This window comes from Lycorma delicatula, chromosome 1 (genome assembly GCF_047948215.1).
Source record: "Lycorma delicatula isolate Av1 chromosome 1, ASM4794821v1, whole genome shotgun sequence".
Classification (NCBI taxonomy): Eukaryota; Metazoa; Arthropoda; class Insecta; order Hemiptera; family Fulgoridae; genus Lycorma; species Lycorma delicatula.
The window spans coordinates 153,218,015-153,245,232 of NC_134455.1; the positions used below are offsets into that span (position 1 = coordinate 153,218,015).

At 29.6% G+C, this 27,218-nt stretch overlaps 1 protein-coding gene across 2 annotated transcripts in view; it reads right to left on the reverse strand.

Moving 5' to 3' along the window:
• The window catches only part of Rab6 (RAS oncogene family member Rab6), a 143,800-nt gene that overhangs the window by 79,319 nt on the left and 37,263 nt on the right, over positions 1–27,218 (reverse strand). For both annotated transcript variants that reach the window (XM_075365335.1, XM_075365340.1), the window contains exon 2: positions 14,491–14,549. In XM_075365335.1, the coding sequence (XP_075221450.1) occupies positions 14,491–14,549 (59 nt within the window). The remainder of the gene's footprint in view (positions 1–14,490; positions 14,550–27,218) is intronic.

Consider the following 27,218-nt stretch of genomic DNA (forward strand, 5'->3'; position numbering starts at 1 on the left):
TGTGGGACAAATGCCCGCACATCCAATCGATGTATTCCCGCTCTAACCTTCTCCGGCAAAGTAGGCCGGTTAAATGTGAGAACATCAGATGCTGAAGGAAGGGCTTCGCCATTCCTTGTCATGTTCAATCGGCGACACTCTATTACTCCTTGTGCTGTTAGTTCTTCAACAATTTCTTGCTCTGAACAGTTTAAGAGATCCCGACAGACCACAGCACCCTTTGAGGTGTTGAGTGTACCATGGGGATCAACACGTACAGCCAATTCTCCTATTTTTTTCAGCCCTAGGATCTTCTGAGACTGTGTATCATTTACAGTCTCTACATGAAGTCCCGTGAACGTTTTTCTGATTTCCTTTTCAGGGCCTCCAACACATGGGAATCACCCTCGAGAAATTACCTTCTTCCTTTGTAATTATTAAATATTTCGGCTTCGGAACGTTGCTCTTGAAGAAAGCTTTTTGCAAGCTTTTCCTAGCCTCATCTTCAATTTTCCTTGATTCCGCGCTCTTTCTCCGTTTTGCCTCAGGCGAAACGGCCGGTTCTAGACGAGGGTGTTTACGTGAACACTCTGCCACGTTTGGTTGTTCAACTTGCATGTTAGAACGATCCCTTCTGTAGTAAGGGTAGCCGCCGGGGTACACCCCCACTCCAGGGCTACCAACCCTGGAGGTCCGTTCCGGTACTCCGGTGGAACCGGCATATGTCTTGGCAGAGAGCGGATGCGCAGTCTCTGCACTGACTCCAGGCCCTTACACGCCGAGGTTTTCAGGGCTCCCATGCCCCGAAAAACATGGGCACCTTAACTACATGCTTGCCATCGCGGGGGGCATGTGGACAGCGAAAGGCCTCCGTTACACCTGCAAATAACTTCGACCATAACCGCCACATCGCCAGCTCTAATGGTGGTATGAATCCATGTCCTTAATCGTTAGAAAAAGTCGTACCTGCAGGTGACCGTGAAACCCAGTCCTTAAAATCGGCCTGTAGATGTAATTCGGCCGAAAATGAACATTACCGAGAACAATACTCGGAGCCCCGTTAGCCAGCTATATGTAATGCTTTTAAGCTTTTGCCGCCCTGGACGTGGAACGTAGATATTGTGTTCAGGACGTGGGGATAACCTACCTCAGGGCAGTATTGGTTCTTGTGAGCAGTTATTAATAAGGTTATCCAAATTCAGAATGAAGTTAAATAATATAAAAAATTCAATCTTTTTTCTTAATAAAAATTTTTTTTTTTTCAATTCTTAATTAAATTGTCTAACTGAACTTTATGTCGAATTAAGGGTCAATAACACCAAATTATTAGTTTTTGTGACTTTTAAATGTTCAAATTTTAAGAATTGAGAAAGTTAGTTTAACATTTAACCCACTTTTATGAATAAAGAGTGAGTAATATGCTACTACTAACCAGGTTTGATGAGCATTGCTGCTAGTTTTCATGAATGCTATACTCTACTTAACTAAACATTTTTTTTAGAACTTTGTAGTATACTAACATTTGATGTTATTTTTACTGAAGATTAACTTATTTGTAATTAATTTTATTTATTTTTATTTTTTTACTCTTCAAAGGTTTTTATTAATATATGCCTACTATATTACCTCAGAAAATACTTATATTACTTCAGTATTTCATTTTAATACTTTACATTACAAACCATATAATACAAAAGAACAATAAAAAACGTAGAAAAAGGAAATTCCTTAATGTATTTGTTTGGACCAATTTCTAGGGCCAAACAAAAAATAAAAAAAATATGCAAAACTTATGTGTAATAAAAAAAATATGATGTGGACAACAACATGACTTCCTTGTCCACCTATTAAATTACAATAACACATTTTTCTAAAATTAACAGTACATACAATTTTATTTCATTAAAAACTTCTGAAATTTTTCTCATATTTGTTTTTTAATATAGAATTATTTATTATTCATTGTAATTTTTTTTACAATGAGAGGTTAATAATTATTAATAAATCAATACATCCAAATTAAAAAATAAGTTAAAAAAAAGGTGGTGTCTGATTTGAACTGATGTGCCTTCCCTTTGTAAGATCCAAATATTTCATTAATTAAAAGTTTTATTTGGTTATAACTCTGGAACCAATGAAAATAAGTACCACTTATGATATATCATTGAAAAGCTCTCAATGAGAGCTTATTACTGCAGTTAAGAAAATGTGAATCCGAAAAAGCATTGAAAAGCTTTTTTGGACACTTTTGGTTCAGTCGATTGCAATCAGAAGGGATGTGCACAACTATATGTTACAACAGTCCTAAATCTAAAATTGCAACATCCTACAGCTAATCATTTTTGAGTTATGTGAGATACATACCTACATACATTAGTCATGCCGAAACTAGTCAAAATATATTCAGGGATAGTCAAAATGGGTATTTCCGGTGAGATCTGCAAACTGAAATTTTCTGCGATCACAATACTTCCTTTACTTCATACAAGGAAGTAAAAAAAGAGAAAGAAAATAGGTTTATTTATTTTTTTATATAACTTCAATTGTTTTTGAGATGTTTGGTCTTTTAGGTAGATTTCATAAGAAAGCTACCTGTTGTAATGGGTACCATGATTCGACTTCCGGAAAATTTCAACATTTGTTCACGTTTCACATCTCCAGATCCCAAAACCAGGCAGCTGAAAAGTTTATATATACATATTTCACTTTCTTGTGGACATGATAACTGCTGTAATTTTGTGCCAAATCACTTTCAAATTGTTCCTTAAAAATAACTCGTCCCAAAATCTCAGTCGAACTTGTTAATGACCAAAATCAGACCATGGGGGGCTTTTTCGAAAGAAAAAAAAATCACTATAACTTTTTTATTAAATAAAACATCGAATTTGTTTAAGTTCCTACTATTCTTTAGATAAGGATCTAAAACTTATGTAAGTAAAGTTCTTTGATATCACGAACTAATGGCCCAGGGGGTGGAAAAATTTGGGTTTTGAAGACAAAAAAGAATACCTCCCTTAATAGGCACAGTATCGAATCAGTTTAAAGTGGTCGTTAGTCCTCTAAACATTACCTAAAACTTTTGTCTGAAACAGTTTTTGATATGACCAACCCTTACGGCAAGGGATGACCAAAATGTTGATGGAATTGTAGGATGGGGCTTGTTGTATGCTAAACATGTGAAACCATTGTTGTATTGAGTAAATTTGAAGTTTTCTTAACTTCAAGTTAAGAAACCACTTGAAACCTCAAGTGGAAATTTTTTCATTTCCCACTAGCACTGGTGAAATCTACGAGGGTAAGTCAATTATTATCTGCAATTGTTATATTCTTGCTTACGTTGGTAATACTGTAGTGTTGTGTAGATTACGCATGCATGGTTTAATTGTTTTGTCTGTGCAGGTTTGATGCTGCTAGGTTAGTTCCATTATCGCTGCCCTGCCGTTAGCCATGGCTGCTCCGCTTTCCGTTTCCACCAAAGAAGAGCAACGTTCAGTGATCCGTTTTTTGTGGTCGGAAGGTGTATCAGAGAAATTCATCAAAACTAAAAATTCATCAAAATTCATCAAAGACTAAAGGTACAGTACGGGAACAATGTGTTGCCGCAACGGAGTGTCTACGAATGGATTGAAAAATTAAAAAATGATTGTACAAGTGTTACGCATGATGAAGGAGCCGGACGACTGTTTACTGCCACAAATAAGGAAAACATTGAGCATGCACATGACATGGTTATCTTAAGACAGATGAGTAACTATTGATGAAGTGGTACATCGTCTGCAAATTAGTCATGGTTCTGTCTACAAAATCATCCACCACAGACTTGGGTTTCATAAAGTCTGTGCAAGATGGGTCCCAAAACAACCCACAAACACCTAAACAAACGCGCTTGGGCATTTGCCAAAAAAATTTGGATTGCTATGGTAACGAAAGTGACATCTTCTTAGACAGAATCATCACTCCAAGCCGGAGAGTAACCAGCAGATTATGGAATGGAAACATCCAAATTCGCCCGGCAACGAAAAGTTCAAGACCCAACCATACGCAGGAAAACTGTTGCTTACGGTTTTTTGGGACTCACAAGGCCCAGTACTGGAACATTATGAAAAGGGCACGACAATAAACAGTGCGCGTTAAACTGAGATGCTTACTGCCAAGCTGAAGCCTGCAATTCGAAGCAAACATCGAGGACTGCTGTCGGAAGATGTTGTGTTGTTGCACGACAATCCCCGTCCACATACTGCTGCCCACACTGCTGAAATGCTACAGAAACTCAACTTTGAAGTACTAGCTCATCCTCCGTACACTCCTGATCTTGGCCCTTCTGACTACCACTTGTTTGGTCCACTCAAAGAGGCATTAAGCAGTCGTCGATTTACCTCGGACGAAACAGTGAAAGAAGTGGTGCATTCCTGGCTCGCAGCTCAACCGAAAACCTTCTTTTATGAGGGCATCAGGAAGCTTGTGCAATGATGGACCAAGTGTGTTGAAATGCAAGGGGACTATGTTGAAAAATGATGCCCATGTAAGTTTCCTATTTGTATTGCAATAAAATTAAATTGCAGATAATAATTGACTTACCCTCATACCTCCGCCTTCCAACGTGCTGAAAGGGATTTTTTTTTATATTATAACTTTAACATTATAAGTAAACAAAATACTGAAGATTTAAGAATGTCTTAACTTTAATTTTTATAAATATTAATAGCTGATCAAGGATAATTTTAACCATATTTATAATTGTAAAGTTTTAGTTTTTTGGCACACAGATAAAGCATTTACTTGGATTTTATTTCCTTCAAATTATAGTATAACCAATGTCACTTACATAATAGAGACAAATAGTTTAATACCTAGTTAATAAGAATAATTACTGCTCTTCAGGAGTTATAAGGATTCCAAAAAAGTATATACTGCCCAAACACAATATTACTCATTAAAGTTTAGTGTTCAATTGACTTACACAGTAGGGATGGACTGCTGGACCGGCTGGACTGGCTTCTTGCTACCCATGACATTCTGCCACAGTACACAATCTTATAATTAGTAGTACTAACACTAATTCAGGGATTCCAGATAGAACTACTGCACGTTTATGTGTTTACACTTTCTCCACTTTGACAACTAATACTCAATTTCTGGTGTAATAATACTCCATTACATCAAGGAAAAATAAAAAAAAATACTAACATATGTCACCTACAGCACATTAACCCATATTGTTCTACCAGCAGTAGAAGTAAAACGACTCAGGATCAAATAAAACAAACTCTTTATTTAAAAAATTATTACCATATCTAATAACAATATTTAATCATATCATCACAGTGCCAATTTTTTTAGTTAGACTATCAGCAAGTAAATAGAAAAAATCTATGATTACAATGGAATTACAGGTCATAATTATAACATAATATGGAGGAAGTTCAAACTTTGTACTACTCTAGAAAATATTACAGTATTTAAAAAAGTTTGTACATCACACGTTTAGAACTACTGATTATTTTTATTTATAAAAATAAGTAATAATAAATATTTATAATTTAACACAAAAAAAGTTAGCGATATAATAAAAGTCCTACAACTAGGTAAAGATACATCCTATTACAATCTCAGAAAACAGTATCATGAAAATAAAATAAAATTTTTAAGGGAGTGAATGAGATAAGATGAAAATTGTAATAAACAAAAACAAATTAATACACAAGTTTTCAAAATTCACCAAAGTTGAACTATACTAGAGGAAATTTTCTTACATGCTGTCTGCATTTAATAAAGCTTATAATAAATAAATGTAAATAAATAGAACACAAAGGAAGGGCAAGTAAAATCATGAAAAATCAAATGACTAAATTTAAAAACTCACAAATTAGTATTTAAAATAATGTACAATTTATAATACTCATAACTATACATACGAGGTCTGTTCAAAATAAACTGAATATTTATAATTATGTGCCAATGGAGATATTTAGTGACTTGGGGTAACCATATGTTCTTGAATTGCTGATATCTCATTTAATTATCGTGTTATTTTTATCTGAATGCAACATGTTTAAGTCTTAATAGCGACTTTTGTAATGTGTGATTTTCTGGAGCAATGATGCAATGTAAAATTTTGTGTAAAAATGGAGAAAACTTTCACAGAAACTTTTAAATTTTTAAACAAGCTTATGAAGATGATGCTCTGGATTATAAGCAATGTTATGAATGGTTTTCACAATTTAAAAGTGGTCGTCAGTCAATTGAAGGTCACCCTTAACCAGGAAGGCCTTTGACTTCAACTGATGACACTCAACTTCAGAAAATCAATGATCTGGTGCGTGCAAATCGATGATTATCTATCAGAGAACTTGCAGAAGAGGTTAGAATCTTGATTGGATCATCATTCCATGATATTTTGACGGAAAAATTTAACATGCATCGAATTGCAGCAAAGTTTGTTCCTCATTTAATAACCAAATAGCAGAAAGAACATCGAGTGGACATTTGTCGGCAAATTCTTGAACAAACTGATGACAATGAAACATGCAAAGGATCATAACAGATGGTGAAAGCTGGGTTTACTGCTGCTACAAAACTGAGATAAAAGTTCAATCATCATAATGGGGTGAAGGTACATAAAGTAACCTTCACAAGGTTACTTGATAAAATTATGTTAGTCAATTACCTACTGAAATTAATTATACATAAACAAATTATATTCATACATTATTATATACTTGCAGTAGAAAACATTACATTTTCTGAAAATACTGTAAAAAATAACAGAAACTAAAGACTTTTTTCAAACTGATCATTTACAATCAAATACTAAGATAAAATATTAAGGTTGATGTTGGCCGGCCTCAGATGCCGATCCTGACAGTTGACTTACTACTATAAAAACCTTTTCAGGTGTCAATAAATAAACTAAATCTAAAACCTTTCTCAGTTTTACAGAAATACAGTTCATGGAAATACACCCAAAATGGACCAGCAGTTCCTGAGAGTTCAGCAACATCAGTATACACACACACATGAATTTACATTTAATCAATTCTACAAACTATATAATTAATAATTTCATTACAGAACACATTCTTGATATTGCTCAATACTACTGCTTTCAACCTTGGGACTGCATGTATGTTTTTCTAGTTATATTACACTATTTATAAAGACTGCACATTAAATTATGGTAAATAAGCGATTCTGCCCAATCTCAACCGATAAATCTTGACAACACTGAATACAAACTACACTAATAAGTGATAACCAATGAAATGAATGTATTTCTGTACTGCCCAAGTGCGACTTATAATTTCTTTAAATAGCATTTATTTAACATGAAGTTGATAGTAAATTTCTTCATTTTAACTGGTGTCCAAAGTGAAATGTTTGATATCATAAGCATGGTTTAGCCATTTTTGGATGTGATTTTTATCTCTGTCAGTTCACGTATGACACCATTATGGTTATTGCAATGACAGACCATAAGGAATTAATTTTTTATTGTTTGTAAAAAAAGTAAAACGTTCAATTGTCTGTGTAAGGAAACACTTTGATTTACATCTTTCTTATGTAAAGATAAAATTTTATTTTATAATTAGAGTTTATTTTAACTTTACTTTGCACAGCAATACTATTAAATGACTGCTAAGAATTTTAACAGACTTTCCCTTCTTGTACAGATTCAAAATTTTATTAAAACTGGTTGGCAATTTGAGACAACTTAATGGATACAAAATTAGTAATATTCTAAAAATAAATTGGTTTAAATGAATCCAAAAATGCTAATGTCTTAAGTATTTGCTAATAAAATGTTCAAAATTATTCCTTTTTCTTTTGTTAGATGACAAAGATAAAAATTATTTTATTTTTTCTCTAACAAAATATATTTATCAGTTCAAGAAGAATTTCACAAATTTATAATTTAATTACAAACAAAAAAATACCAATTAACAGTTTAATCTGTTTCTTATCTTCAGTTGAAGATACCTCAAGTTTACCATTACTCATAGAAGAAATTAAAACACTATACACAGTAGGTACTATAAATTAAAGTTGCAATTATAAATCTTGTAACTTAGGTACTATTATAAATTTAATATATGTTTTTATTTTTACCTCATTAAGAAATGACAAATGCCACAATTGAAAATATTAAGCGAAATGTACATAGTCAACTCCCGATTATCCATGATCTTGTTGTGACTTAACTGTATTCTGCCCCCCAAAAAATAAAGTTTTAAAAACTTATAAAGAACTTAAAAATTTAAAGTTTTTTCATCATTCTGCAATAGGTTTTTCTCCTTCATTGCTTGAATGTGTACTTGTTTTGAATTTGATAATGCTGTTCTACAGTTCATTGTGGATATGATAGGACTGGAGGATTCATATATATATATATATATATATATATAAACAGGGTTAATTGTTCAATCTTATTATGCTATGCAACTATGAAGTTCAATTAAAAGAGAGTAGTTTATAAACATCAAAACAACAATCAAGTGCTTCTTATTTTTTAAAAAAATTGAAAGAGTAAAATGAACAACTTATTAATCTTTTTTAATGTCTATGTATTTTTTATTTTTTTATTTTCTCATTAGTTCTGTAGTATTTGTTAATTCATTACAAAGTACAACTGTATATACAATCCATTTTTGTACAGTATTAGTTATAGTGAACATTTGTAACTAATCACTACATATTTTGAATAAACTTCTGCATATTACTTTTACGATATACATTACAGTGTAGTGTAGTGTAATGTATTTTATTTTATTATTTACAGTAATACATTAATATAATAGTGCAAGTAAATACTGAACTGCAGTACAGAATTACATCATTTTAACACATATTACTCAAATATTATTTCTGGATCAACCATGATTTTGGATTATCTGTCATCCTCTTCCTGGTTATTATTTGGAATAATTGGGAGTTGAGTGTATCTGTAAATTGATGTACATAATTAAAAATAAAAAAAAATAAAGTATTAACTACCTCTGAAACTTCTATTTAATCTTGTTAACAAATGATTTTAAAATTTAAAATCGAGCATTAATATCTGAAGGACAAATATCAATTAAAAAACTTTTAAAAGAAGTTTTATAAAAGTTTTTAAAAAATTTATTAAAACTCAATATCTTCCAAAAAAAAATTACTTAAACATAAGTAAAACTTGATTCTTTTATGTACATGAAAAAAGACTTCTATATTCTGCACTACATTCTAGGTGAATTTATTAACTTACAACATCAGATCTTTATTAGCTTTCTTTCAAATCTTTCACTTATAAATCTTGGAATAAACTTCCTAGTATAACTAAAATTTTCATAAAATTAAAAATTTTAATTCTTGTCTATTTGACATTTGGGATTTTGGAGTAGCTTATGTATAAAATGATGTATTTTCAATATTTTCTGACTCAGTAAACAAATATGGGTGTGTATTATCTATCTACAAGTGCATTCTTATTTACTAGCAAGTGAGTATTTCTACTTCTTTTGAAATGTAAATTTTGAAAAGAAATTTCAAATTATTGCAGTGTAATTTTGTACTATCTATGTTTTATCATGTCCAATAAAATATCTATACTTTTTTATAATTAAGTAGGGATCATATGAAAAAATACAGAAAATACTTTCTATAATTTTATTACAACTTTCAAACATAAAATTAACACTATAAAAAAATTAGAAACCAGTATTTTTATTTTACATTTTAACAAAATTTAAAGCACAAGAGAATACAACTCTAAATTGCTTTGTCAAGGAAACAAAGCATATATTGATCCACTTTAAGGAAAAACCTCTAACACACATGTAATATTGTGGCATAAAACATATACCATTAAAGCACTGTAAGTCATTGAAAAAGCAGTTCACAGTCATTATATTAATGCATTAGAGTAATTTATTAAACATATAAAAAAGAAAAGTTATAACTGCATGATAAATAAATTATATTTAAAACTGAGAATGAGAATAAATCTATATACGTACATGTAATAACAAAAATAAACTAATTTTAAATCCCACCCAGGTTTTCAGTAGTAAACTACAAAATTTTAAAAGTATATTTTATAAAACATGTTTTCCCATGAAACCCAAGTAACAATGTTTCATCAAAATTAAAAGAAATGCTCAAATCAATACAGATTATAATACTGTAATGCTCCAATACAAATTTAACTCCACAACACAAGTCACTTAGTGAACCTACAGGTTTCAAATCCATACTTCTAAATCTTGATTACACTAGTTTAGGATCATTAAAATGATGGCATTTAGTGAAACTGCACCCAACACTGTATAACTTCTGTGATCTTCAGTAACCAAATAATTAAATGGGGCTTTGCTATTTACAGTATTTCAATACCATCAGACTGCTAGTTTCTTTTTCATATATTGCCTTGTCAAAACTAAAAGTTAATTCAATAAAAATTTCTTAGCATTCTCATCATTCAAGTCTTATGAAAATGAAATTTATATTGATTTAGCTAAAATAAATTTATTTCTTTTTCAAGATTCAGACTACATAACTGTGAGGATTGTATGTAGTATTCCTATGAAGACTGCGTTTTTAGAAGGAAGAAAGCCAGCCAGTCCTGTATTTAATGATAAACCTATATTTAGGTTTACTTTTATAAACCTAAATGCAGTTTTATACAGGTCAATAATAAATGAAATGTTCTATATTAACTATAAACAGTTATACATTTTTAAGCAAAATTCAAATAGACCTCTGGGGAAAAATGTTTCACCAACAATAATATGGCAGATGAAATTGATATGTCCTCTTTCTTATTGTAATTTGAAAATTTCTATGTATTATTTGAAAAGTTATTAACATTTTATTTATAGCTTTAAAGAATAAAATTATCTGCATTAATACAAAAAAATCACTTTTTTGAAATTTAATTTATTCAGATGTAAGAGTTTTACAGAATTATTTATAAATTAAATATTCCTTATCAAGACTGCTTTTGAATCTGCATGCAAGCCTGACAAATACCAACCTAAAAGAAAACTGATAAATTTATTTATAACTTTTTACATTAAACATTATACTCTATACTGCATTTCTAAACTTATTATTTTTTAATTAGTTTTTTTTTTACCTTTAACCTATTTACTTTCTTATAGCAGCTTATAGTAAATACTTTTGTTATTACTCAATTACATTACAAATTTAACATATCAGATTATGTTTAACTGAAGTTAATAAAATTTCAGAAACAATTAGCCTTGCCAATTTTACATCCTCACATAAACATATTTAAAAAAAATGTAATCCCTGTTTAAATGCAAAACAGACATAACTATACTAATTAAAGGTATTCACAACTTACAACAGAATACATATCAAATGAGTTCAATAAGAAAATATTAATAACCAATTATTTTGGATTTTTTTCACAACCAATTTTAGGAAAAATTTTGATTCCCTTAATTTATAAAAAAAAATGAACTTCATTTTCAAAAAAAAAAAAATTTCAAAAACTTTATAACCAAATTGGGCTATCTTATGGAAGTGTTTATAAGGCTACTAAAGTTCTAAAATTATATCCATATTGAATTAACATTAGTCATCAGCTCCAAGAACCAGATAAAGAGAAAAAATGCAGTTTTGTCGGTGGTTTGAAGTTTCATTCAAAATGACATGTCGGTTCTAGACAAAGGTTTTTTTCAGCGATGAAGCTTGGTTTAATCTTAGTGGATATGTTAACAGTCAAAATTACAGAATATAGTCTTCAGAGAACCCACATATGTTCCATGAACAGCCATTACAAAAAATTGGTGTGTGGTGTATTTCGTCGCAGAACTGTTGGGTCTATCTTTTTTCAGAGGCCATCACAGCTGAATGGTATCAAGAAATAATCATGCAGTTTATACCTTTGCTACATGCTGATGGAACATGATTGCTGACTACAACAAGACTGAGCAACTGCACACACAGCGAACAGTAGTATTTCTTCGATGATCGGAATAATTTCTCATTTACCAAACCTGAGTTCTCCTGATTTTTATTTGTGAGGCTTTTTGAAAGATAATGCGAACTTAAACAACCAGCATACACTTGATAAACTTAAAAAAAATATTGAGGACTGCATAGCAAATATCACTGCTGCCACACTGAAAAAGGTAGCATACAATGTAAGAAAATGCATTGATGCATGCATTAATGCATCAATGCATTCAATGCAATAATGGTGGACATTTCCAGCACTTATTATAAACTTGTAAGTAATACTTTTGTAAATGTTACTATTATTTTGTGAATTAATACCATTATATTGATAATGTTGTCAATAAACAAGTTGTGAGAGCAAGACGATGCTGTGAAACTGTCCTTTTATCATTCATCTTCAGAGCATCTTTAGATTAACTTCTAATACATTGATACTTCATATTATCTGGTGATGCATGTATCTTGGCTGTCACTAATGGTCTATCAAATTTTACTTGATTTTATAAATTATATGACCCTCCCTCATAGACTTTGACTAGCATATAAAATTGGCAGTTTGAAAATAATGGATAAAATTGAAAAATATTCCAAATTCTTGAATACTCAAGATTTTATTAAAGCATTATCTGTTACTTTTCATTTTTGGTTATTTTCCTCTTCAATTATGTTTTATTCATAACAATAATCATTCATTATTTATTTACTATAAATCTTCTTATTCTCACTGTTACTTCTTTTAAGACTTTAGTCAGTAATTTATGTTTCTTATTCATAAATTTTTAAACACATTTGTTTTCTTTAAATTTTCATATAACCACTAATGCAATAAATAATCTATATAAATTTGTTTATACTTATGTCATGAAAACCAATGTGGTGATTCCAGAGATACAAGAAAATATAACTGAATATAAAATGAATTGTTAATTTACATTTGTTTTTACAATATACAGGTGTAATTTATTAAATTTAAAATGAATAATACCTTAAATATAAATAACTTTTCAATTAATAATATTTAAAAAATGAAAACAAAAAAGTACACTATTACACTATAAGAGGAACTAAACCAAATTAAGAAATAAACAACAGCACATTTGCAAATTTACCTGCATTCTGAATCTGTATTGAAGACTTTTAAACATAAAAATAACATATTTTATATACACTAAAATGGTAATGCAATACAAAAAAAAGCATTTTTCTGCTAGTTCTTATAATTAAATAACAATTGAACCATATCAATCAAATCCAATCCGATCTGTCAGTAATCAGTCTCAGTTACGTTTAAGATATAGATAAAATTTTTAAGTAAGCGTTTACTCAATGTGAAAAAATAAATAGTCTACTAGTTATTTGTTCTGAAAATGATATACACTGACTTTTAATGCAATTTATACAATTCCATATTTTATTTTGAAATTAATAAAATGCATTTTAAGATCAATACACTATCCCTCAAAAAATAATATTCCACAAAAATTGGATATTATTTCACAAGAAATGTTCATGTATATAAAGGGTGTGAAAAAAAGGGTAAGATTTCAATACCCAGAATGACAATCTGCTATTTCTCAAAGAATTTAGACAATCCTGAATTTTCTATTACATAGGTAATAAATGTGCTGTGGCCTTTAACAGTAACAGTTAAATTAACATAATAGTTCATGCCACTTAAAACTAAAAAAAATAAATAAATAATAAACATAAATAAAATTAGACCTTTTCGGTATTAACTAAATTAAATATAAAAAATTCAAATAACAAAGAACAGACAGATTTATAAAGTAGAAAAAAGGCATATATAAATATTAAGTGCCAAAACCAAAAGGGTTGTAGATAACCTAACACAAAGATAGGGGTTTACTGGTATCCTGCTGCTTTCTTTACTCAGATAAACATACTGTCTCACTTTGTATTCCAAGCCCGCTGAATGAGAATCAGGAAGAGGTGACACACCTTCATTCTGTTCATCCTAGGGGCTGGCGGTAAAGTAGACAATTATTATTCTCACAGAAATCAACCCTGCCTACTGCCTTATATTTCAGGTGCTTTATATGCAATGCAGACTTAAGAAAGACTCATAATGTGAAGTAACAAATTATTGTACCCCTTGTTTTGTGAAAAATGGAGAACATGCTAGCAGGGGAAAAGGGGCATTATAAGAGAAAATATATCAGCTAATAAAATCAAAATTAAATCTATTATTAAAACAATGAAATGAAGCAGGTACAAGTTTATGACAAAATTTTGTTAAAAAGTTTGAACAAGGTTGGCAAATTGTAGTACATTAAGACACTTATGGTTAGTTAATCTGTGAAGAAAGATAATAGAATACACAAAGCAGATGTTGACAACACAAACTAAAAATTGATAACTAAAGATGTAAAAAGTGCAGAACAGATTTTTGATTGTACATCAAATTGTTGAGAAAAAACCAATGTCATCAGCAAGGCAAAAAAAATTGCATTCATAAATTTTCCTTAAAAATATTAGCATTTAAAAATAAAAACTAGCTAAATATTAATTACACTTTGTAGAGTAACTCACCTGGTATGTATTATCAAAACTGTCATACATGAACCTTGTAATAAGTGATGTTTTACCAACTGTAACAAAAAGAAAAATGAGTTGAGTACAACATTTCTCTTTTAAAAGAAAAATAATCATATTGATAATTATTACTTTTGTAAGAATGGTAAGGGGGTAATATACACAACTAAGAATTAACTTAATTGACACCAAATAGTTCACACATACTGTAATGAAAATTTAATCTGGGTAACAGCATCATTTCAAATCAACATCAGAAATGTTTTAATAATGAAAACATCCACACACTTATACCACTAATTCCATCTCCAAAATCTAGGCTAATAATAATAATAAGACTGTATAAATTGAAATTTCCACATTACTAATATATGCTAGTGGCTGGATTCAATTAAAGCATTGATTGAGAGTTTGAATAAAAACACTCAATGTGAGTTTAGAAAAGACAAAGAGATGATAGTCCACAGGTTAAAAGTCTGTAGAAAAAAAAAATATATATATATTTGTATTTTCAAAATGTAAAATTTAATGGATATGGCAATTTTTAATGATAAACCTAACATAGTACAATGATTTTCAGCTAAAGAAATACATATATTTCATTCATTAAATCAAGTATGAATTTATCAAAATATACATTTTAAAATTTTAAACAATTGAAATCATTGCTGATCTTGCATCTTGACATGACTTAAAGATAGAGACAAGTACCTTTAATCAAACAGAAAAATTATCCTGATTACTCGACCAAGTGAACAAATTACAATAATGGGATAGAGTAAATGCATGAAATCATAGTTAGCAATAACATGAGAATTCATTACAGTTGTAGAGAAAAGTACAAAACCTGTACTTTGTTCTCCATTAAGGTAACGTGATATATTACTTTCTCAATATCAATATTTCTTGCCTACAGATTTAATAAAATTCTTTTCTTCACAAGAAATTCTGTTTTTCCACCACATTATTAACTGAAATTATATAACTACATATCAATGTCTGTATATGTATTAGTGTTTTTAAATTAAAATTGGTGCAAAATAGTTTCTACATTTATTAAGAGCCACAATGAAAAAAGTTTTCCACAACGAAAGATTTTTTATCATGTATCTTGAAACGTACATGGAGATTTTAACTAATTTTGGGCCGGAGAACTTAAACTGTTATCAAAATTTGTGTAATATATCACTTTTTTTTTAAATACATATAATTTACTTACCAATAAATGCATAATAACTGTGAAATCACTATTTAAAAATATGTTTATGAGAAGTATTCATTTAAAATTTGGTTAAATCATCTAAATTTTTATTTATTCAAATACAGATAAATTGAAATACATTAATGCAATTTTAAAATATCAGTTTCTAAACATCTAAATCTTTATATCGTTAAAAAAACAATTCTTAAAGTTTAAATCATTGGAATTGTCTTAGCTTCAATTTTTAAAATATGTTGACAAAGTTATTTGCTTGTACGATGTTTGATCAGTTTCTCTAAACAAAAACCAACAATAGTTGCCCATCATTCCAGGACCACATCTACCTTGGTACTGATGCTCCATGGTCAGAATATCCTGAAATGCTCTCTTGCTAATCGCTGACAGAGCCAAAGTTTCAAGAAAAAATCTAAGTGGGAATGCAGGAAATGAATTTTTAATGACATTCTACACTTAATGTTTGTAGTTTTCTAAAATATAATTTTCATCTTTTCTGATGCCTAAACACTTACACTTCTTTGAAGGACTTCCATGCAGCTAGTTCACATTCACTATGTTTATCATCAAAAGAAGAGTCCTTAAGTCTTGATCTGCAGACCAATAAATATATCCTCCTTGAGAGTATCATCACTCAATTTAGGAAAAATTATTTTTAAATGATTAAATCCTGGTACACCTTTGTCTAGTGCCTTTACAAAATTTTTCATGAGTCCGAATTTTATATGAAGTGGTGGCAGTATGATTTTACCACTCTCAATTAATGATAAATGTTTTACATTATTTTCACAAGCCAGAAAATTCTGCCGCAATGGCCAGTTCTTTACTTGGTTAATGACTTTTTGTATCACGACTATCCCGAAAACTAAGAAAACAACAATATTTCATAAACCTATCTTGTAAACCAAGAAGTAACACAAACGACTTTCAGATCACTGCAAACTTGTCACTTATGCTCTTTGTATTTTATTGCTTCTAATATTGATGCCATAGTTGCAAACATTTCTTTCTTGTCTTCTGCATGAGCTAATGAAATGGATGGCTGGTTGTTACCATTATGCAATAAAACTGCTTTAATGCTAACTTAAAAAGTCAATAAAAAGACACCATTTTTCAGGACTATGCTGAATTCCAAGTTCTTTCATCAGGCCATCGTCATCAATACAAACACAGAAAGAATTTTTAATAGTAAAATAAATTGAAAGTCTATTTTGTGTTCTAAACACAGTAACTTTTTTTTTTTTTTGCTAAAAGATTCCACTGTTGCAGTCTAGACCCTAGAAATTTAGCTTGCTGCTTTGATAACATCCTTCATCATCATTCTTTAACATTCTCTACATCACCTGCTTCATTTTAAAATTATTCTTCAAGCAATGTCAGATTAGATGGTGATACAGGTAACTCCTCTCCATGCAGTATTGGCTTAAGAGCTCAGGATACATCAGTATATTTTACAAACATTCCTCTTTCATTTTCCCCCTATTTCCCATTTTCATTTCTCTCTCTTCCCCCTTTGCTCTTTTTCCAATTATATGAATTATAAAATTTAAATTTTATATAAAGTGACTATATGAACAAAACATGGTCTGAAATTAAAGTCCTTACAGCACATTAAGAAATATTATCTTGAAGGGAAAACTAATAGCTTTACTAGAGAATAGAGAAATATTTGTACAATTATAAATATTCGTAGGTACAGTTGTAGAATGTAACCCAAGCATGATTTTTGCCGTACATTCCACATTCATGGTTTCTTTTGCATTCATAAAAATGAAAATAGAAGTTTAATAGAAGTAACTATTTCATAATAAAAGTTATCAGAAAGTAATAAATATGGCTAACAATTTTAACTAATATATATGGCGTTCGTAAGTTTCCACTTATCCACTAAGTTGAAATATTTTTTTTTGAAATTGTGAAAGAAAAGTGAGAAAATCAACGTGAAAACATCTAGGATATTTTTTATTTTAAATCGACTTACTTAATACTTATGTAACTGTATACTAAACGTTAAAACTTTTAATGAATATCTTAATAATAAAACTATGTAATTTAAAATTGACTAAATCTGAGTTATATTGGCTTCAACCAATTACTACTTGTTTAAACACAACCAATTTTAAAATATTTAACACTCGACAGACATTTTTCACTGAAGTCATGAGATAAAAAAGATATTGGAACAATAGTTTATAGGTGACATAAACATAAATAATCTATAATCTAGGGTAAGTAACTGAACAAATTAAATTACTTTTATTATTACTCCCAGTTGGAAGATTTATAGCCAATGAAACTTTTAAAATTCTCTAAAAAAAAACCTTTACACATATTACAACAGTTCTATACAATGTTAAATGATATAAATATATCAACCAACTAGTTCACGAGTCGTTTGTACAGTATATTTCTCCTATTTTAAGCTACAGTTTCATCCATGAATGAAGAAAGAAAGTTAAACAACTAGCGAATACTGGCAGTCAGATATAATATTTACAACAGGAAAGTAGACTTTATTGTAGCAGAATAAAAACTGTGAAATTTTCTTTAATACCAATATATTTAATTTCCTGAATAAATATGATGAAAAGGAGAAATAGTAAAATATATATATAAAGAAAATGTCATTAGCGATTCACATTTAACACCAGCAAAAACATCTAAAGATAAATTGTTGAAAATTTGTATACATGTTCTTAAAGAAGTGCTCACTAAGAGAGGATTTTTTGAAATTCTGAAGCTGAAACTGTCTGTTATACAGATCTAGTTTTATTCCAATCATGATGAAAGTTTGCACATTAACATTTCCAAACAAGAGGAATTGTTATCTACATATCATTTTGAAAAAAATTATTCCCACCTCCTTAAGCAAACTTTAACATCCAGCTTTGTGGTTTTTCATGAATATTTCAAAACAGTGAGGAAATAAACCAATGTAGAAACTGATTTTCTGAAAGCTGATAAAATTTGTTATAAGATGAAAATTTCCTGGTCCTGACAGCCTTCTCTGTTCTTAAGTTATTAACAATCAAAAGTTGAAAATTGTTGCACAGTTGTTTTGTTCTTTACTCCATTGTGTGTATGTCACCATTTTGTATGCTATATCCTTCTCGCCCATTTTCCACCTCATTGTCGACCTCACTTGCGTAGTGTTAGGTTACAAAAAATCCACAAGCTGAACTTCATGTAGCATCCAGAGTTGCCAAAACTGAAGATCAAATAAGTGTTGAAGGGCTCAAGCTACATGTCAAGATTGCATATGAGAAACCACAGGTAGCTGCTAATATATATAAACACACATTTTCCCCCAAGATTTTCTATGGAAAAATATAACATTGTATTAAATAATTATTAATACCAGCATCAAAATCATCATCAAACAAATACAACAATATTAAGTAATAAAAATATTGAAGAAAAAAATTGAAAGTAGTATCTAAGAATACTAACATTAACTTTATATATACAAAAAAAAATTCATACAATGCTGAAAAGAATTTTCAAATATATTTTAGAAACCATGGGTAAGCATTAAATTTAAAAAATCCATTATTCTACAGCTGTTTGGATAAATATTTTTCCATGGAGTAAAATGACCTGTCAATAAAAAAAAGAATTAACTGATTTAAGAAAAATGTGGCATAATCAACTGATTAAAGTACTAATAGTACTGATTAAGTACTATAGAAATGTGTGATTCAGTACTGTTCACAAACTATAGTAACTGCTGTTTATATTAACTGAACATACACCATGTGCATGTATACTTCTCTGGTGTGTATTATGATGGAGAGAGAAAGCTTTACTACATTATTTAAAAAAAAAAAAGACATGAAAGATCCATGGTAAAGTTTCATTTTTTTAAAATCTGAATTAGACTATGCAAAAATAAGAATAATAAAAATAAACTTCACAATTTGAACAACAAACATAAAAAAATTACACATGTAAATCAAGCTTAACTTAATTTACAAAAAATAACAAAAGAATGGTTTATAAATACCCACCCCCTGTGTGATATGCATCAGATTCTAGATAATCTCTCCCAGAACTTGTATACAGTAATTCTTTGTAAATGTATACAATTTTTAAAAAACACAAAACCTAACAGCATATCTTTACAAAATTATGTCAACAAATCCATTGAAATCGTTAATTTTTATCATAAAAAAAAGGAAGAAACCAAATGTTTTCCGATAGAAGGATTACATAGAACGATACAGTTACTTCGCATATACTAATTATCTTTTTATTATAATTCACTCACTCATAGAACACAATTAATGAATTTGATATCTTATTCATGAAAATTCAGAATTTAAAAATCTTTTTTCAATTAACATTCAAACTGTATTGTTAATTTTAATTTGTAATTAACCTTTTATTACTTCATTTTTTCTGTACAGATTTTTAATTATTTCTTAAAAGAATTTTCAGGAATTCAACTTAAATTTATTTCAATTACTTATTCATAAAAAAAAAAAAAAAAAATTAAACTAAAAAAAAAATCACAAAAAGGAATAAAAAAAAAACTATTCATAAACTATAGCGACTGCTGTTTGTATTAACTGAACATATACCATATGTTACCTCTCTGGTGTGTATTATGATGGAGAGAAAAATTTACTAAATTATTTTTTTAAAAACAAGAAAAAGTACATAGTGAAGCTAAGGGCATACGTTCATTTTTTTTTTTTTAATTTGAATTAGACTATGTAAAAATAAGAATTATAAAAATAAACTTATAGGGTTAACATTTAAATATAAAAAATCCTTTAATAATTATTTCTGGATGTTGCTTTTTTTACTTTATTTGAATGTAGAGTATTGGGATATATTCAGTAAATTTAAGTGTTAAATATAACACTTTATAAGCTGATTAATACTTATCTAAAGTATCTGATAACATAATTAACAGATTTCATAAAACAAATATTCTTTTTCGGAACATGGGGTTACGTTACTGTTAGCTAAACAGAGAATTTATTTTTGTTCAGGGAGAATATATATTAGTAACCAAAAATATTGGACAGCTGGAAAATTTGATGGGGTTTTATCACAATTAAAACCTGCCTTTTATTGTTAACTGGTTGATTGATGAATAGAAATGCCTTTTTTTCTAGCAGCATTGCAAACTCACAAGTCTGGTTTTTGTGCAATACTGAATGGGAAACATAATTTAGGATTCTTAGGAAAACATGATTACTAACTCATTAAACTGGAAAAAAAATGATGGTAAGCTGGTACTGGAAGGTGTTGGCATAGTGCAATAATTGAAACCAGGCTGACCCAATTCTGTTCACCTAGCCAAACAAAAACTATTAAATGATATAGAAAAGGAAGGGAAGAAGGGAACAAACAACCTGCTCAATGATTGTCTCTAACAAGGATTAATAATGGTGGTTTACTGTCTTGCCCAGAATCTGTTATGCGGTTAGTACAATAAACTTATAAAACCATCACTACGAATTTAAATCAGTATTTAGATTGGAACTAATCAACATCATTTCTAATCACAGAAAAATGATTTTTTATTCTGATATGTTGATATTAATTCTTCATGGTTTTTTCTGTCCAGTTACATAGATATCTCAGTAAATTTTTACTGAGAATGATTTGCATCATTTAGTACTCTATGTGAGAGATTAGTTTGATAGAGATGTCAGCGGGGCTGCTTCTCACAGGATTTTAAATTTTCTTTATTTTAGGGTTACTTTTGATCCCTGGTATTGTATAAAGGAAACAACATTACATGTTGATTAGGTTTAATAAAAAATGATAGATAACTTCGGCCAAGAGTTAAATACATGTCTTAGCATTAGGTATTGTTTCAGTGCATAGGCATTACCATGCAGTGTAAGGTTTCAGGGCATAAGCATGGTGCGTGCAAGCTCACAAACACATGCTTTTGTATACAGTGGGAAGGTCGTACACGACCACGGCTTGAATCACCAATAATCTACTCTTTTATTCTCAAAATGAACGATTTATAAAGAAGTATTACCCAAAATATTTATTAAAACCAAATTTTATTAACAACAAATTACAGATTGTTCAACTAAAAAAAATAATAACAGAATTACTTAAAATTTTATGTAACAAAGAAAATTTGCACAAAATAATATTTTTAATTTTACTCCCATGAAATTAAATTTCTAAAGTACCGTTGCTGATTTTAATGGCTGATTAAACAAAGTTACAGTTACACATCTAAATATCAAATAAACCATATTGTTTTTTTTATAGTTGATAAAAAAACAATATAATATACATATTTTCAAGTTCATTTTGGTCAAAATTTATTTAATTTTTATACACAATGTAAAAATTTACAAAAAACACAAATTAAAGCAAATTTACTTCATCATAAAAATAATTTTTCACAGAATCACATAAAACGAGTTATTTTTATTTTTTTTCACTTATTTTTTTCATAGTGCAACTGTAAGAATAGGTACACAATAGAACAATACAAAAAGTAGAAATTTTATTTAAAATAGGAAAAATATTTTAAATATCTATATTAAAATCTGTACAAAGACATCGAAACACAATAAAATAAGTGAAAGTGTAACTTCCAGCTAGATTAAATCTAGATATGACCCTGCATGCTTATCGCCCTTGAGAGTTTCAAGATAATTTACACTCAATGAACCCTGACTGAAAAATTTTTCAACTGTAATGTCTGAAAAATTGTGTAAATTTAAAAATAAATTACTTTTTTTAACAGTATCAATAAAAACAATGTAAATTAATTTTCTTCTAAAATAATATTATATATTTTGTGTGCATTAATTTATCCATTCAATACACTTAATTTTCAAATGAAAATACTGGAAGGTATCAGAATGTCATCTGGTAATATATATCTTACAACAACCTAATTAATACTAAGCAATGATGACAAGTCATTAAAAATATTTTCATACCATTTATACAATGCAATTTTTTGTTAAAAAAAACCCCTACAACTTCAGTAATCTGAAAAAATGTATAACAGGACCACTAGAACATCCTCTAACTGGGATACTCTTTAAAAAGAGAAACAAAAATTGCTTTCAAAGTACCACATTAGTTAGTGCTATTATAGACATATGATAACAGAGATTAGAATACAAGATTTATTGTATATATATATATATATATATATATATATATATATATATATAATAAATGGCTGATTAAACAAAGTTTAATATCATGATATATATATATATATATATATATACAAATGAATTAACACGATTTTTCTGTCATTGCAACTTTGAATGCTTATAAATTGATAATGAAGGTATTAACAGAAAAACAGGTTTCACCATTGTTTCTCTTGTAAAATTTTAATAAGTCTTATTCAATATGGTGGACAAAAATTAAAAGTCCACAATAATACACATTTTTTTCTTAACTATGTAGATACCCATTTCTTTCTGCCACCAAATACCATTTAGATATGCAGTATATAAAGCTGTTTCCATACGTTGATATCACCTGCTATAACTAACATAGAAATGAAATAAAAACAAATATGATCCACTGAAATGCAAGACAGTTGCATCCTACGATATAACACAAAGCTGAAAACCAACCAGTAGCTGTGCTAGAAAATAAAGGGCTCCAACCCAAACATAAAATTAAAAATATTACAAACAAGTACGTTTAAAATAAATCGTATGCAGACCAGCCACTCACAAGAAAACAACCTATTAATGTCATCACCCAAAAAGCCACCAATGAACAAAATTAATAGGAATATGACACACTATTAAATGACAATCTCACATGAAATAAACTAAAGCATTATTAATCAACATTAAAATGCTATGCATTACCTAAATATGTCCTAAACACAAACAGCACTTGATTAATTTCTCATGGCTACTATACATTAAACTCTTCCAAGGCAACACAACTTATTATTGTCAATGGCAACCACTCATTCTTCAACACAGATTTTCCCAAATACAGCAAGTTTAAAGAAACAATACAATCTGCAAATGTTGGCTAAGTATCAGTAGCTAAGCTTCTTTAGCGATTACATTGGCAAGTTTGTTATCTGGTACAACCTGAACACAATGGTGTAATGAGAAATTAATATACAGGGGTATTCCATTTTAATTCAACAAATTTTCAATAGTTTTATTACATAACTATTTTTGATTTTGATGATACTTTGTATACGATAACTACCCACTTGTAGTGGCCAAAAAATATTTTTTTATATTTAAAAAAAGTTTTTTTCTTAAGTAATAGATTATTTTCTAACTTGCCAACAGGTAAAAACAGCCATTTTCATCACTTTTTCCATGAGCTGCAGCATTCTTATTTTACATTATACAGAGGTCAAAAAGGGCTTTTTGGAAAAGACTAAAGATGGAACTTCATATTAGTGTACTCAAAATTCATTTTGTTATATAACCAAATCTTGTAATGTTTACTGAAGTTACGTTTACAAATTGTTGGTTTTTTTTTAAATTTTAGACCCAAAATAAATAATGAAGGGCTTAGGGTAACAGCCCTGTTTTTTACCTTTAAACTCTTAGGTACTAGTAGTACTTATAAAAAAAATTGGACTGTTACAGTGTCCTTCATTAAAAAAAAAAAAAATGGCCGACAAATCGTAAGATTTTGAAAATGTCTCATATTTGGGACCCAAAAACCACATGTTGGACAAGTGAAAAAAATCTGAAATGTTTACAGCAGTTAAGTACTTTTTATGTACTTTAATACCACATAAAATTTACTTTGTTACACAAAGGGATTGACGAGTAATGAAGCCATCAAAACTGCTAAAAACAAAGTAACTTCTAACCATGAACAATGTATAAAAAAATTGGACTATTAAGAAGGGAGAGGAGAGATGGTTGGAGGCCTTTGAAATGTGGGTTTGGAGGAGGATGGAAAAAATCAGCTAGACGGAAAGTTTGGAATGAGGAGGTGCTTCATAGAGTGGGAGAAGAGAGGGCGATTATTGAAATAATAAAAAGAAGAGAATGCAGTTGGTTGGGACATTGGCTGAGACATGACTGCCTGTTGGTGACGGCATTGGAAGGATTTGTAACAGGGAGGAAAGCAAGAGGTCGGAGTCAAATGAAAATGGTAGACAATCTAAAAAGGGAAGGAAGTTACTATAAATTGAAACGGATGGTACAGAATTGAGCAGAATGGCGAGCGGCCATGTGAAAACCTGCCTTTGGGCAGAACACTTATTATTATTATTAATTAGAGAAATGTTTATTTTAGCTTTGGAGAAACTGGGATAAGACAAAGTAAGGTGCAATTGGTAGTTTTATAATTTATAGTAACTGTATTGTTATTGTATGAACCTTTGCGTTTTATAAAAATGGATTATGGAGTGTTCAACTGGCATTCACACTGAAAGAGTATGTCACAAATTGACTTACAATTGATCTTCAGTATTTCACGATATTTTAGAGTTTACTGAACAGCAAATAACATTGATATCTTTAAGACGTGGATGTACTGAAACAAAAAATATCTGTAGTTTTCATAAAATCAAATATTTAGATAAATGTTTTCATACAAAATGCTTAAACAAAAAATAAAAACAAGATGATACAGAAAGCGAACCGAAATGTCAAGATACAATTGAGCCTCAATGTATTACAGTCATGTCTGTGAATAAAACTTGTTCAGCACTTGGCATTTCCCTCGTTAAAGTTATAAAATTATTGAGCAGCATAAAGGAACCAATTTAAAAAAATAAAGTTACAAAAATAGCCGAATCAGTTACCAGTAAACTAAATGATTCCTTTGATTTAAACATTTCTACAGAAGAAACCAGTTTAGTACTACAAAATTAGGTTTAGAATATGAAGAATTAATCATTAAATTTTTACCAGAATGATGAGCACAGTTGAATGATGCCAGGCAAGAAGGATTGTCTCTCTGGAAGACAAGCTGATGGGAAGAAAATTAATATTCAAAAAAGGCTTATCTTATGTAACTTAAAATAATTTTACACAGCCTTCAAAGAAAAACATAATTTAAAAATTGGTTTTTCAAAATTTGCTGGTCAAGACCTAAATTTTGTGTTCTGACTGATGGGTCAGGTACTCACTCTCTCTCTCTCTCTCTGTATGTATATGTGTGTGTGTGTGTGTCACCTACCAAAATGTTAAACTCATTTAACTGCTCTAAAAATATAAAATTTGATTATAAAATTCTCCTTTCAACCATGGTATATGATATAGAAAATGAAACTTGCATGCTGCCACAATGTGAAAAATGTCCAGGCACTAATGAAGTAATCAGATTACTGTAACAGAGCTGGGATGATTTTGATTCTGAAATTATCTTCAAACAGTGGGTTTCTGTTGACCATTGTGAACTACTCAAATTCTATCCTTTCAAGAGTACTTTGATAAACTTACTGAAAATTTAAATAACCAAAAAAGGCATCATTTTATTGCAAAGAAACAAACTAATTTCCTCAACATTAAAAAGAAAAACTTGTTGGAAGGTGAATTTATTGTAATGGGAGATCTCTCAAAATTTTCCTTTTGTGATACAGGATGAAGTTGTCATACCAGTCAAAAACTTACACCACAGTACATCATCCATTTCTCATTTTTTTTAAAAAGGTAGGAAAATTACAAAGCCAAAGCTACTGTGTAATTAGCGAGTGCTTGAAGCACAATACTACATCAATCTGCTTCCAAAAGCATGTTATAAATAAAGTAAAAACACTGTTACCACAAATTAAACAATATTTTATTTTCCTGATAGCTCCTTAGCCCAATATAAAACAAAAATAAATTTAATAAATTTGTGCTACCATTAAGATTTAGAAATCGCACCTGATTGGCATTTTTTGTCTCATACCATAGAAAAGGACCATTTGATGGTATTGGTGGAACAGTAAAAAGGACTGTGACTAAAACAAGCCTTCAAAAGACAATCAACAATTAAATTGTTACAACTCTGAAATGTACAATTATTGCAAAGACAATATTAAAAATATAACATTTATTTTCTGCTCTAATACAGATGTTCAAGAAGAATACCTCAGTTCTCGTAATCAGATAATCACAACAGTCCCAGAAAAAAACCTTTCACAATTATGTTCCAACAAGTCAGAAATGTATTCTGAAAGTCCAGGCGACCTCTGAATCAGAAACATTTACATTAGTATTGGAGCACAAGGACCTTAGTGTTTCTGATTGCTTTATAAGTTTACCAAATCCAAAATGTAAAAATTATGTTTGCTGCTTATTTGATGGCAAATGGTGGTTAGGGGAAGTCATTGAAGTTAAAATACATGAAAATGAAGAGGCATATCGAATACAGTTTTTCCATCTGCAGGGTCCTGGTAGTACATTCAAGAAATCACTGAGAGATAATCAAACATGGGTTCAACCAGAAAATATTTTAAAGATTCTCACGCCATCACAGCCTTTTCTATCAACTACTGGAAGAGGGTACAACATTTATACCAAAGATGAGTGAGGACTTATCAGTTCTACTCTATACTTCTTTACACTAGTGTTGA